This window comes from Microcaecilia unicolor, chromosome 1 (assembly GCF_901765095.1).
Source record: "Microcaecilia unicolor chromosome 1, aMicUni1.1, whole genome shotgun sequence".
Classification (NCBI taxonomy): domain Eukaryota; kingdom Metazoa; phylum Chordata; class Amphibia; order Gymnophiona; family Siphonopidae; genus Microcaecilia; species Microcaecilia unicolor.
In genome coordinates, this window is record NC_044031.1 from 635693560 (window position 1) to 635708214 (window position 14655).

General features: G+C 46.4%; 1 protein-coding gene across 1 annotated transcript in view; it reads right to left on the bottom strand.

Annotated features, from left to right (window-relative positions):
* Nucleotides 1-14655, bottom strand: part of CAPG (capping actin protein, gelsolin like) — a 77970-nt gene that overhangs the window by 11722 nt on the left and 51593 nt on the right. The window contains exons 4-8 of the mRNA XM_030221255.1: nt 13439-13593; nt 12206-12367; nt 10456-10605; nt 9970-10062; nt 5910-6042 (exon numbers count right to left, since the gene is read on the bottom strand). Of these exons, the coding sequence (XP_030077115.1) occupies nt 5910-6042; nt 9970-10062; nt 10456-10605; nt 12206-12367; nt 13439-13593 (693 nt within the window). The remainder of the gene's footprint in view (nt 1-5909; nt 6043-9969; nt 10063-10455; nt 10606-12205; nt 12368-13438; nt 13594-14655) is intronic.

The window sequence follows — 14655 nt, forward strand, 5'->3', positions numbered from 1 at the left end:
CAAGGGTTCGATATTGCCAACGCCTCTGACTTTCCAAAGTTGATACGTAGCCCTGCAAACTCCCCACTCTTTAATTATCTCCATTGCTACAGGCAGCGACTGTGCAGCATTATCCAGTAGTAACAACATGTCATCCGCAAACATATTGACCTTATATTCTATGCCCCCCGTGCTTAAGCCCCGCACTCGTTCATCATGTCGCAACCGGATGGCCAGTGGCTCCAGAGACAACACAAACAACAAGGGCGAGAGCGGGCATCCCTGCCGTGTCCCCCGCCCCAGTGTTATAGTAGATGTGAGAGCGCCATTGACCAGCAGCTGAGCCGTTGGATTACTATATAACACTCGAATCCAATCTAGAAAAGCCCCTCTTATGCCGCACCGTTGCAGAATCCAGAGTAGGTATGGCCACAAGACCTTGTCAAAGGCCTTTTCTGCATCCAAACTGGCTAAAATCGAATCCCCTCGCCGAAATTTTCTCTCTCTTAATATGCGGCATACTTTTAAAATGTTAGCTGCTGCATACCTGCCCTTCACAAACCCCACCTGGTCAGTATGTATCATGAGAGGCAGCAGTTCCCCCAGCCTGGCCGCCAGTATACTAGCCAATATCTTAAGGTCTTGATTTATAAGAGATATAGGCCTATACGACCCCACTACCTCCCTATCTTTTCCTGGCTTGGGCAACACGGTAATATATGCATGGTTAAGATGGGACCCCATATCCTGGGACATACGAATATCATCACACATATCTATAAATGCGGGTATGCATTGACCTTGGAGTATTTTATAAAATTCTGACCCCAATCCATCTGGTCCAGGGGCCTTAGCTAATTTTAATTGCTTTATCACTTCCTGTACTTCCTTGCCTTTTATAGGCGCGCATAACATTGCCACCTGCTCTAACGCTAAGCGCGGCAGCTGTAGTCCTTGCATGAACTCCTCGCATCTTTGATTAGAGAAGGTACCAGATTCATATAAAGATGCATAGAATTTCACAAATTCTCCTTGTATGTCTTCCTGAGAAGTAATACTTTTGGCCCCCTCTCCTTTTAATTTTGTTATATAATGTTTTCCCTCACGTTGCCGCACCAAAGAGGCTAGCAATTTCCCTGTCTTATTACCCCATCTATGTAGGCCATATTTATACAATTTAATGCTGTATAATGCTCGTTCATTAAGCAAGGCCTGCACCTCTTTTCTGCAAGCAATGTATGCCCGTCTGTTTTCTTCTGTGTGTCGTGTTAGATATTGCCGGCGCGCTTCTCCTAACCTGCGCCCTGCACTGAGCAATGCTTGATCCCGCTTCTTGCGCTTAGCTGCTGTATATGCAATGATTTTCCCCCTAAGAACTGCCTTTGCCGCCTCCCAATATACTCTGGGTCCTACATCCTCCACCCTGTTCTCAGCCACATATTCATCCCACGCTCCTTTCAGGTGTGCTTGGAACTCAGCACTTTGATATAGCGCTGGGTTCATGCGCCAGCGTGCCGGACGAGCACCAGTGCCCCACTCAACATCCACCCACACCGGCGCATGATCTGACACTGTCGCCTCCTCTATAGCCGCTGCTTGCACTCTGCCAAGCAAAGCCCCTGATAGCAATACATAATCCAGACGAGCATGCACTTTGTGTGGATGGGAATAAAAAGTGAAATCCCTTTCCTCCTCGTGTAAGGTGCGCCATACATCTACCAATGCCAATTCCGCACTTAGGTAATTGACTCCCTTATTAAAATGTTCTTTTAACAGTGGCCTTGGGGGCTGGCAGTCAATAGTTGGGTCACTAGTAATATTGAAGTCCCCTCCTACAATTAGGGGGTAGTCTTCAAACGCTGCCAATTTCGATCGGACATGTACAAAAAACTGATGTGTGTACAAGTTTGGTGCATAAAGACTACATAGGGCTACTTTGACCCCCTGTAAACTTCCAGCTACTATTACCCATCTGCCCTCTGAGTCCTGTATCAGCTCGTGCAAGGTGAATGCCAAAGATTTTTTAACCAGTATTGCTACTCCTCTCTGACGATCGCTATATGAGGCAGCATATACTTCTCCCACCCAATCCCTTCTCAATTTTTCGTGTTCTGCTTTATTCAGGTGGGTTTCCTGTAATAGTGCCACATCTGCCTTCAGCCTTTTTAGATGTTGCAATAAGCGTGTCCTTTTAACAGGAGAGTGGATTCCATCAACATTTAAAGTTACTATTCGCAATCCTGCCGATGGCATGCTTTGTCATTCTTTGAATACTCATTAACTTTTTTACAACTGTCAGATGGGCTGGCCTCCCAGCTCGACCCTCCCATCAGTTCCCTATCAATCCACTTCCTTCTCCGCCTATTAAAAGTCTCTTCTCCCGATACCTGAGAACCCTTCCCTGCCCCCCTTGGAAACCCAGAGCCTAACCTCCAGTGTTCCCAGGCCCCTCCCTTCCCCCCCTCCACCCTGCTTCTAGAATATCCCCAACTCAGATTCCCCCACAATCGTCTTATCAAACGTTCCTCCACATTCATACTCCACTTTCCTACCTCTTCCAACCATACCCTTACCCCCACCCAGCTCGACCTCCCCCTCCCCCCCCGCAACACTGCATAAAGAAAACATTGCATACCAAGACATTGATTCCCAAACAGTTAACAACTAAACATTGGCAGTAGCCCCCGCCTCACAAGAGGGGCCAACCAGGGGAAGCCACCCACAAACATAACAAAAACCAGCTCAGAAACAGAATACATCTTAACCAGCCTTCCCCTTCTGCCTCTCTCAGGACTGCCGTGAAATCTCCAGCGCCCAATAGTTCACATTAACTCTCCATGTGTTCCCTGTTTAAAGGTTAACTCACAGTCCCACAGTAAACTCTCCTCTTCTGGTCACACTCCTTATGCTGCTCCAGGGCATACAGTCCTCTCCTCCTTTATTTTTTCTGGAGCCTGCCCACGAACTGCTTGAGCTCCAGCGGGTCTGTGAAGAAAAGGGTTTTGTTTTCATGCTGCAAACGGACTTTGGCCGGATACAGGATTGAGAACCGAACTCCCTGATCATAAAGTATCTTGCACAGCTGTCCCATTTTCTTTCTCTGATCCGACACTCGTGCAGAGTAATCCTGGAACAGCAGGACACGTGCTCCGTTGTAATCCAAAGCTCTGCTTACTCTAAACGCCTGCATGATCTTCTCTTTATCTGCATAATCTAAAATTCTTGCCAGGACGGGTCTCGGGCGTTGTTCACCTTCCCGCGCTGCTCCCACGCGATGCACTCGTTCCACCCGTAGTGCCCCCACAGCCTGGTCCAATTTCAGCTGTTCAGGGATCCAGCGGGTCACAAAATCCCTCAGGTCTCCATCTTTCACTGATTCAGGGACACCGATTATTCTAACATTATTCCTGCGGCTCCTGTTCTCTAAGTCGTCTGTTAGCTGCGTCAGTTGCCTCGCCAGAGCTTCCACCTGCTCTACTCTTCCCTCCAGGGCCTCCGACCTGTCTTCTTGACGACCGATACGTTCCTCTGCACTTTGAAGTCGCGCTGTTTGTCTCTCCATATTTTCATTTAGCGTGTCCACAGAAGCCTGCAACTTAGAAAGTCTATCATCCAGCACCGCTGTGATCTGCTTTGTCAACTCGCGAACTGCCTCCTCCTGCAGCGTGATCACCGCGCTACTGGGCACCGGGGACGCCATCTTGGAGCTCATGGGTTGTGCACGATCTCTGGGAGGCCTCGGTGTTTTTGCCGGCATACCACGGCTCGGTCACCTTCCCAGCCCCGAAACCTCACCCGCGAACACTCCAGACCGTGTCAGCTGCAGGTAGGCTATTTTCGTTGCGGCGAGGGGTCGGAAAAGCAGGTTAATTAAGCAGAATATTACACCAGGGTCGGAGCAGGGCTTGAGAGCGTCTTATCCGCCTGCTGGCATCACGTGACCCCCCACTGTCTTGATCTTATCCTCTTCTCAAACTGCTCACTCTCCAGTTCCTGTACTTCAACTCGTCCCCTCTCTGACCATCATCTGATAACTTTCACACTTAAACACCCTCCTCCCAAGTCCCATCCAATCTAAACCAATATATTTAGGAATCTTCAGGCTATTGACCCTTCTACTCTGTCCTCCAGTGTTTCAAATCTCTCCTCTACCACTATGTTATCCAAGTCTGTCAATGAGGCTCTCTCTTCCTATAATACTATTCTCTCCTCTGCTCTGGATACTCTCGCTCCTCCCATTCCCCGTCCTGTAAAGCGTACCAAACCCCAGCCTTGGATGGCCTCTAGAATCCGCTACCTACGTTCCTGTGCCTGCTCTGCCGAACACCTTTGGCTGAAATTCATACATTTAAAATTCTTGCTGACCTCCTTCCAGTCTGCTCTTTTACTTGCCAAACAGGACTGTTACATCCAGTGGACAAATTCTCTTGGCTCAAACCCTCGACGTCTCTGTGCCACACTGAACTCTCTCATCAAAGTGCCTTCACCTCCAACTCCCCCTTCACTTTCTCCCCAGACTCTGGCTGAGTACTTTCATGTTTGATCTATTCTTACGATACACCACCTTGAGTGAATTCCTTCAAAAAGGCAGTAAATAAATCCTAATAAATAAATAAATGTCTTGTTTGAGTTCTTTCAGTTCCCTCAGATTCATGACATCTGGTCCAGGTGACCTAATACTCTTTAATTTTGTCAATTTGGCTCAGTACATCTTCCAGTTCCCTCCATATCATCACCCTTGAAAACCATTTCTGGCACAGGTACATCTCTTACATCTTCTTCTGAAAAGACTGAAGAAAAGAATTCATTTAGTTTCTGTACTATGGCCTTGTCTTCCCTGAGTGCCCCTTTTGCTCCTTGTGATCTAACGGTCCCACAGATTCCCTCGCAGGATTTATGTTTCTGATGTACCTGAAAAAGGTGTTACTGTGAGTTTTAGCCTCTGCAACAAGTTTCTCTTCATATTCTCTTTTAGCCTTGCATCTAACTTGAGGAAGTTACATGGAAATACTTTTAAAACAAATAGGAGGAAATATTTTTTCACTCAATGAATGGTTAAGCTCTGGAACTCTTTGCCGGAGGATGTGGTAACAGCGGTTAGTATATCTGGGTTTAAAAAAGGTTTGGACAAATTCCTGGAGGAAAAGTCCATATTCTGCTATTGAGACAGACATGGGGAAACAACTGCTTACCCTGTGATTTGTGGTATGGAGTGTTGTCACGATTTGGGTTTCTGCCAGGTACTTGTGACCTGGCTTGGCCACTGTTTGGAAAACAGGATACTTGGCTAGATGGACCATTGGTCTGACCCAGAATGGCTACTCTTATGTTTTCTTCATTAGGTCCTTCACCTTTTAACCAACCATTCTAGTTGTCATTTGCTCTTCTTTCCACCTTTGTAATTACGTGAAATGCATCTGGTCTGGGCTTCCAAGATGGTATTCTTAAACAACGTCCATGCCTGATTTAATGTCCTAACTTTTGCAGATTCTTTTTAACCATTTTCCTCTTTTCATTATAGTCGCCCTTTCGAAAATTAAATGCTGCTACAGTAGATTTCCATTGTGGCTTTATTCTCGATAGTAGCTCAAACTACTCCTTGGCACAATTAACAATGTGTCAGAATTTTGCAGTCATTGTGAGTGCTCAAAGTCTACCCTCAACTTTAACCAGAGATGCCAAGGGTGAACCATCCCAAAGAGTGAGATGTATCATGCCAAGGAGTGAGACTGAAGGCTAAAGAGTGAGAGATTTTTCAGACAGTACATCCAGGGTATAAAATCTATTCTATTCTATTCTAGTTTTGATATTTATATCCCACTTATGTCAACAAGGAATCCAGTGGGTTTTGCCACACCTTGTAGATTAAAAACAGCTCATTACATGTAATGCTGTGCTCCAAGTGTAACCCATAACTGGATGTTTCTCACCTTTCCAGACGAAGAGCTGCCCATTTTTCCCATTGTCCAGCACAAAACAGTCATCACTGATCAGGAGCTCCTTGCCAAAGGGGCTTCTATCGCTCACCTTGGTCAGATCCATTTTACCAGAGGCATCAGAAACCTATGGAAGTGAGAAGGGAAAGTAAACAGTGTTGGATAAGTAAGGAAAGATTGGTCCAAAGCGTACAGCTAAATCTACTGCCAAAAAAGGAGAATAAATACAGCATAGCCAGCAAATATGATGCAAAATAACAATATAGAAACATCATCAGGGTGACAATGTTCCTTGCCCAGTGTGCTTACCATTTATAGATGTGCAAAGGTTCTACATTCACTGAAGCATTCAACAAGGCCACAGCTCAGTTTTTGGCTCTTGATCTCAGAATCTGAGCTTGAACATTCCTCATCTTAAAACCCAAGGCTCTAACATTGAATTGTAGGGTGGATTTCAATAGTACATGTTTGAAGGGTTATTGTTCTGATTTTATTTATTATATTTGAAATGTGTGTGCATCATTATTTGCATATGTTGTATTAGTGTTAAGGCATCAATAGCAGGCACCTATAGGCTGACCTGAAAGGAAAGGAGAAATTGTGTCTTACCTGATAAGTTTCTTTCCTTTAATCCTACTAGATCAGCTGAGACCATTGGTCGATGGACATAACTATTGCTAATGGTTTGGACTGGTCTGTTATGCACTGCAGTGTTACACCTGGAAGTTCAATGCTGGGCCATGTCCAGGCATTGGCATTGAATTTCCGGGTTTCTGGAGCCGGCTAACACATAGCTGGTTAAGTGCGATATTCAGCACTTAATCAACTATGAGTTACTGCATAAAGATAGCACTACATAGAAAAAGAGAAAAATGTAGGCAGATAAAGAGCATATCACCTGTCTCTACCTACCCATCCATCCTATTACTATGTTATACTTAATTTCCTACTTTACATAACAAAATTCTGTGTTACCTATTACTATGCAAGCCGCATTGAGCCTGCTTTTAGTGGGAAAGTGCGGGATACAAATGTAATAAATAAATATGGCCTATCCAGTCCGCCGATCAATGCCATCTACTCTCCCAATCATTCCGCTAGAGATCATATGTATTTCTCCCAAGCTCTCTTGAATTCAGAAACTGTTTTCATCTCCACCATTTCCACAGTGTCTCGCTTCCTCTGATGTAATTTCCTGTTTCCGCAAGGGCGGGACACCGTGAGGGAAAGGAAGGCTTGAGGCAAGTCTGCTTCTTTCACTGCCGCTTTGACTTTGAAATAAAACAGATTTAAATGCAGGGCGGCAGGAACAAAAAGGGGGCTGTCGTGGGAAAAGAGGGCAGACAGGTGGGGGGGGGGGCTGGGGATGGAACTGGAACTAGCAGCAGCTGAGAAGGGGGCTAAGGCTGGAACTCGGGGGCTCAGAAGGGGGGCAGGTGGGGGCCAGGGTGAATTGCTGGACATGGATGGGAGGGGAAGATAGAGGGCAGAGGAGGATCACTGGACATGGTTGGGAGGGGAGGGCAGGGGAGAGAGGAGAATCGCTGGACATGGATGGATAGAAGGAAGGGAAGGGGAGAGGGGAGAATCGCTGGACATGGATGGATGGAGGGGAAGGCATGGAAGTGAGAGGAGGGCAGGGGAAAAAGGAGAATTGCGCTGGACATGATTGGATGGAGGGAAGGGCAGGGGAGAGAGGAAAATCGCTGGACATGGATAGATGGAGGGGAGGGGAGGGCAGGGGAGAGAGGAGAATCACTGGACATGGATAGATGGAGGGGAGGGCAGGGGAGAGAGGAGAATCACTAGACATGGATGGATGGAGTGGAGGAAGGGGGGAGAGAGGAGAATCGCTGGACATGGATGGAGGGAAGGGCAGTGGAGAAAGGAGAATCACTTGATATGGATGGATGGAGGGGAGGGCAGGGGAGACAGGAGAATCGCTGGACATGGATGGATGGAGGGGAGAATCGCTGGACATGGATGGATGGAGTGGAGGGTAGGGAAGAGAGGAGAATTGCTAGACTTGGATGGAGGAGAGGGAAGACAAAGGAAGAAGATGCACATGGATGGAGGGACGGGGAGAAAGGAGAAATGCTGGACATGGATGGAGGGAGGAGAGGAAAAATTCTGGACATGGATGGAGGAGAGGGAAGAGAGAGAAATATGGATGGAGATGAGGGAAAGGAAAGAGAGGAGAAAAACTGCACATGGATGGAGAAAATAGGCAAAAGCTGGATCAACTCTATACCTCCTCCAGTCAAGTCAGCGGAGGATCCAACTGTTACTTACGGATGAAGGGCAAGAAATGAAGAAGAAAGGAGGCAAGTAAAGAAATAAATGGAAAGGAAGCCCTGGAAACGGAGTTAAGAGAACAGATAGAGAGCAGCAGATTATTTTCATTTTAGTTTTTGGAATATGTCGAATTTGAGAATTTACATCTGCTGTCTTATTTTGCAATGTATAGCAATGTGTTTCTGTTTTTCTGATATTGTGCTGCATGCAGAATCTAGCTTCTTAGGTTTTCTGGTTAATTTTTTAAGAATTTGAAGAGGGGCTATCTCTGTTCTGAATGTGTGACTGGAAGGCCAAGTGTCTGAATAGTGATCTGTTTGTTAGGTTCTGAGATTTTGATAACATATTGTGTTTCAGATTTGGCAAGACTGTTCTCCTAATTCCTGGTTTGTATGCTAATTTGGTTTGTGTCATTTTGGGTATACTGGAGCTGTAACAGCTTACAGAAATTATTTATAATGAAAAAAAAATCACAAGTTATTTTTCTTCTCCTGTACTGGTGTAATATTTTCAATGATGACTGTTTATATGCACTATGGCTGGTGAAAGGGGTGTGGCTACTGTAAGGGCAAAGCCATAGTGATCCCGCTTCTAAGGTTACCCATAATGAGTACCAGTATCTTTTTTCCTACAAAAAAAGTACTGGGGGCAGGTGTCTGGTAGTGGAGGAGTTTGTGTTGCTCTCACTGAGGGGAGGGGTGAGAGAAGGTGCTAGATGGGGGGGGAGAAGAGGGGTTGGGAGGAGAAAGGAGAGAGAGAGAAAATGATGGATGGGTAGGGGGTGCCGACTAATAGGCCGCAGGGGGGTGCCAGAAACCCTAGCACCAGCCTGAGAGCAGTATATGGAGGCACAGAGGATAGACGAAAGACTTCCACTCACAGCAGCAGCAGCCCTGGCCTGCCCCACTGTTCCCTCTGCTGGGAAGGAACTAACTTAGTAGGGCAAAACTTTCTTGGCCACCCTTATGCACAGAGGTTGGGAGCCACACAATTACATTTAACAGCCCCCCCCCCCCAACACACATTTAAATATTTGGGGGTTGATATTCAAAGCAATTTAACCAGCCAGAAACGGCTCCTGGCTGGTTAAATCGCTTGTTCAGGGTTATACACTGATATTCAGTGACGCTTAACTAGTTACTGGTGCTAAACTCAAAGCTGACTATTTTGTGGGTGGTCCAAGGCAGAGTCAGCACTTATGCCATCACATGCTGATATTCAGCACTTGACCACCTAAGTTTAGTGTTCAAATCGAATTGCGTAAAAGTCAGTCCTATCTATATGCTGAATATCACTTAACCACATAAGACATAGCTGGCTACATAAACCCAGATATTCAATGCTGGTGCCTGGACATGGTCCAGCATTGAATATCTGGGAATGACGCTGATGGCAGCTTTAAAAAAACACTGAACACCACCGGCTGGATATCTACTCCCTTGGTTTCTAGGTATGTGTCTAGTTTGTCTATAATATAACCCAGGCCTTTGTGCACAGGATCAGCCTGTAGCCCTTAAGGAGAAAAATTTATCATAAACTCTGGGGAGCCAAAATTTATTTAACCTTGGAGGAGGAGGAGGAGGGGGAGGGGGATGGGAAGGGAAGGGAAGGGAAGGGATAAAAATGAGATCCAGAAGTCAGAGGAATGCTGTAAATTGAGAGGGGGCAGAGAGGTGGCAGCAGAGAAACACTATAACCTAGAAGGGAGAGTGAGTTGTAAAATTAGTTTTTGATCATTATTCTTATTCCATGTTTTCACCTTGTACAGCACAGCTGACTGTGAATGTTTCATATCCGCTTCCTTATCATCCTCAGGATTTCCCTCCTTCAATTCTGGCTTCGGACCCAACTTCTGCAAAAGCAAAATGTGAAATGATCCTCAAGGCTCTGGTATTCTGATACCCTTCCCTCCACTTTTTTCTTGTGTGTGTCCTAGCACCCCAAATTTTGTCTGCCCTCCCCTTTCTTGTGTGGCAGGAGGTGAGGGGAGGTGAAGGAGAAATTAATGGACCCCTCTTACATTTGAAGAAACACCATCCCACTGGCATCTCATGATTAAGAACCTACAAGATTGTATCAGCCAGTCGTTTAATTGTGTGGAAGGCTGCACAATGCAACACCATGTTCAGAAATATGCTTTACGGCATCAATGGAACAAGTCAAAGCCTCTTGTCTTTGCTAGTATTCCTCACCAGTTGTCTGCTCCCCTTCCCCACTCCCATTTTGGCCCTACCGTGAGTCTGACCTGAATCATCTCACTTGGTTCCTCGCTCTCCATCACAATCTCCACAGTGGCCTTCCCCCTTCGCTCCCCTTCACGAATCTGGTTAGCTAGGTCATTGGCTTTGTTGCGTTCATGGATGTTGGACTGAGACCCGGACCAGGAGATAATTATCTGCAAAGAGACAGAGATATCATAAGAAACATTTTTTGACATGTCACATATAAATTATGATACATAGAGCCCTGGGACTGGTACACAGATACCCCACCCCCTCCCTGAAGCAGGCAGACAGTCACATACACTAAGGAGCATTGATGCTGATTTCTCTGGGCACACGCACAGACACCTTGACTCACACATACATGCACATACATATGATGGCACTCAGAGCCGGTCTTAAGAAGGGGCGACAGGGGTGGCCACACAGGGCTCCGTGCTCCTTGGGGCCCCCATGGGTGTAGAGGGGGCAAGAGTAGCCATTTGCTCTCTCCCTCTGGATTTCTTAGCTACTGCTGCTATTGATCTCTACCCAGAGGCATCTCTCCCTCTGCTTCCCCCCAACACCCGCAGAGTTCGGGATCTCCCCTCTCAATCCCCTATCTACCTTCAAATTTGTCTCTCTCCATCTTTACATGTCACTGGTGGCAGCAGCGGCAGACATACACTACCTGCGGCCTGCTCCGGCCACTGTACGTCAATTACTGTTACTGCTGGGTATGTCCAAAAGATGAGTTTTAAGATAGATATGGGAGAGAAGGGTTGAAAGAGAGGGTGAGATGCTGAACCATAAATGGGCGAGGGGGGGAAGGAGGGTAGTGGAGGGAGAAATACAGGACCATGCGTGACGGGGGGGGGGGGGGGGGGGGGGGGGAGGAGGGGGAGGGGAAGGAGAAAGAGATGTTGGACAATGGGAGAAAAGAGAGGGAGAGATGCTGGATTCGGGGAGGTGGAAGGGAGGGAAGAAAGATAGATAATGGACAAGGGGGTGTGGAGGAAAGGGAAATATGCTGGACTATTAGATTGTAAGCTCTTTGAGCAGGGACTGTCTTTCTTCTATGTTTGTGCAGCGCTGCGTATGCTTTGTAGCGCTATATAAATGCTAAATAGTAGTAGTAGTAGTAGTAGACAGGGCCAGCTCAGCCCTATGAACCAGGTGTGGCACTGGCTCAGGGTTCCAGTGATAAAAGGGTGTCAAAATAGCAGACTGGCATCTCTCCAGCTCTCTTCCCTTCCTCCCTCTGCCTACAGTTTGGTATCTACAGGATAAGAGAGAGGGAGGAAAGAAGGAGAGATGCCAGACTGGGATTTTGGCACCCTTTATCACCAGTGTGGAAGAGGGGGAATGAGAGGGGGGGGGCAGAGGGAGAAATACTAGATTGTGGGGAGGGGGGATGCTAATGCAAAGATGGCTCACAGTGCCACAGTCCCTTGAGCCGGTCCTGATGCTGGACAATGAGGGGATGCAAGAGAGAAATCTTAAGTCTCTTATGGAGGGAGGAGGGGCGCTAAAGTGGTCCACGCAGGGCTCTGCAGTTGCTAAGGCTGGCCCTGCCTGCCCGTATCCCAGCATAGGATAAACAAGTTCCCTTTTTTAAAACAATGTCAGATTGCAGTCTCTCTTGCTGTCTGTCCTTCTCCTGCAATAGCAGTGTCTCAATGCCTTGAACACCCTCTCTGACTTGCATGGAGCAGTCTTCCACGCTGAAGGTGTCTATTTGCTGTAACCATGTCTCTTTTCCTTACACACACACTCAAAATGACTTAGACTCACGTTTCCCAGGTCCAGGATGAAACAGTCCCCTTTGTTGAAGCTGTTCCAGCTCATTTCCACCTCTTTAGCTCGGATGTTTTTCTTCCCTTTTACCAGGTACAGCTTTGGACCCTGGGACACTTCATCTTGTACATGGTGAAGTCCAGAAGACACACCTCCCTCCTGAGAGGGAATTAAATCAGCTCTGTCAGTGATGCTCCAAAAGAAGCCAACGAGACAAACCGTGCAAACAATAAGAAAGGCCCAGAAGAGAAGCAGTAAGGGAGAAGAAGATTCAGACAACAGCAAAGTGGTTTATTTCTAGGGTAGTGTTTATGTTGTCTACACTATGATTATTTCCAGTTTAACAAGGACTGTAGATCAGAAAAATAATCTCTAAACCAGAAGTTAATCATTGTGTGAATCTTAAAATAATTCTCATAAAAATGCATGCTAATAACCTGCACACACAGAAGGGTAAATGTCCAGCCAGCCATGGTGAGCGATTTTTAGCCACCACCGGCTTTATGCCATAGTATTCAGTGCTTGGCCAGTTAAGTGCCACTGAATATCAGTGGATAGCCACGCAAAAGTGATTTAACTGGCCAAGAGCCTCTCCTGCTTGGTTAAATCACATTCAATATTAACCCAAGAATCACTTTCAATGGATTAAAACTGTTTTTTAAACTTTCTGATTAGTGCTGAAACTTTGGCTCCAGAAGGTCCCAAGACACCCCTGGCTCAAATATCCCAAATCCAGGGCCCCCAGCACAGGGAGGAATCTCCATCAGGGAGCCTCCATCCCTCAATGGACCAATAATATTACCCTGGTCCTGGGAAATGTCCCCATTTGTCTTCTTCAATTGGTGCCATCTTAGAAAACAGCAGCCAACGACACCAGCTAACCTCAGCCTTGGCTAGTGTTACCTGGACCAAAAAGCCTCCATACTTAAAATGGAGGTAAACTTACTTCCACTTTATCACTATTTATTTTTACCTTACTTCCATTTTAGCATTAAAAAAAAAACCTTCTCTTTGCTGCCTTTTGCATATAATTTATCATATCAGAAATGCAGTAAAAAAATTATTGCACAGAAAAAAAACCACTGGGTTAAATTTCAGTTCATTTTTATTACATGAGATTGTGAGAGAGATCAAGACATGAAGAAATGAGAGAGTAGCAGCCTCAGGATGATAAAGTAAACAGAAGATGTACACATCCTGGCCTACTGCAGATGCTCTTCTCTCCATTACCTTGTATTTGATGCCTTTGGGAAAATAGCTCATGAACTGCTCCGACTCATGCTCCTGGGACTCCCTGTGCTGCACTGGTCGGTCCCCGAGAGACGTGTCCAACTGTGTACAGAACATAGCACAGGCTCCCTGCTCATCCACTGAGGTGTCCTTCCCTACAAAGAGAGAGAGGGAGAGTGGGGAAAGCAAAGTTAAGACATTACTTAGAGCAATGGAAAACTGCCTCTAGCTAAAGAGGAAATGCCCCTGGCCAGTGGCTTAGCCACAGGTGGGCCTGGGTGGGCCAGGGCCCATCCACTTAGTGCTCAGGCCCACCCAACAGTAGTACACGTTTAGCGGTAGCTGGTGGGGATCCAAAGCTCTGCCAGCTGAAGACTTCCCCCTGACGGTAACAAAAATGCTGCTCTCCACGATACTAGTACCTGCGAATGCTCAGTTTTCAGCACATGCCTGCTGCAGATTGCCAAGGTGGAGTGAAGCATTTGCCCACCAGCTGAGATATTTTTTTGGTGGGGAGAACACTTGGTGCCCACCCACTTCTTGCCTAGGCCCACCCAAAATCTGCTGTCTGGCTACGCCACTGCCCCTGGCTACTGATGTCCAGAGGGGAACTTCCCCGATGTACTAATATTCAGAGGGCAGAAGGGGAGGATACATGACCATGCAGAAGACATTAACTACTGACAGAGGAGGCAGGAAGAACAAGGTATACTTGAATTTCCTCAAGCTAGATTCATAAATAAATGAAGCTGCCCGTATTTGGACCCAAAGGTGGTAGATTGGATTAGAAGTGGATTGTGATAAACAGAGGAAGATGATAAACCCTCTCTCCTTTAAATAAATTCCATTTATCAGTGGAGTACCTCAGGAATCAGTCCTGTTCAGCATCTTTAGGGGTGACACAGTAGTGGACCATCGACAATGGGAATGGTTTAGCTTTACATGGAGGAAGCAGACAGGAGGTTGACTAAGAAATTTTGAGAAGTAAATACGTGCTTAGCAGCTACATTTCAGTGCAACCCAGTACAGAGTTATTCATCTGTGCAAGTCATCGGTGAGACCTCTCCAGGAATTTTGGGTCTAACTCTGGAGCAGTAACTCCAGAAAGATATAGACAGTGAAGATGGTCCAAAGAAGACCTATCAACAGTGTATGAAATCTATACCAGAAGCCCTATTTATTTGGATTTAGCTCACACCCTTTTCAGCAATACCTTG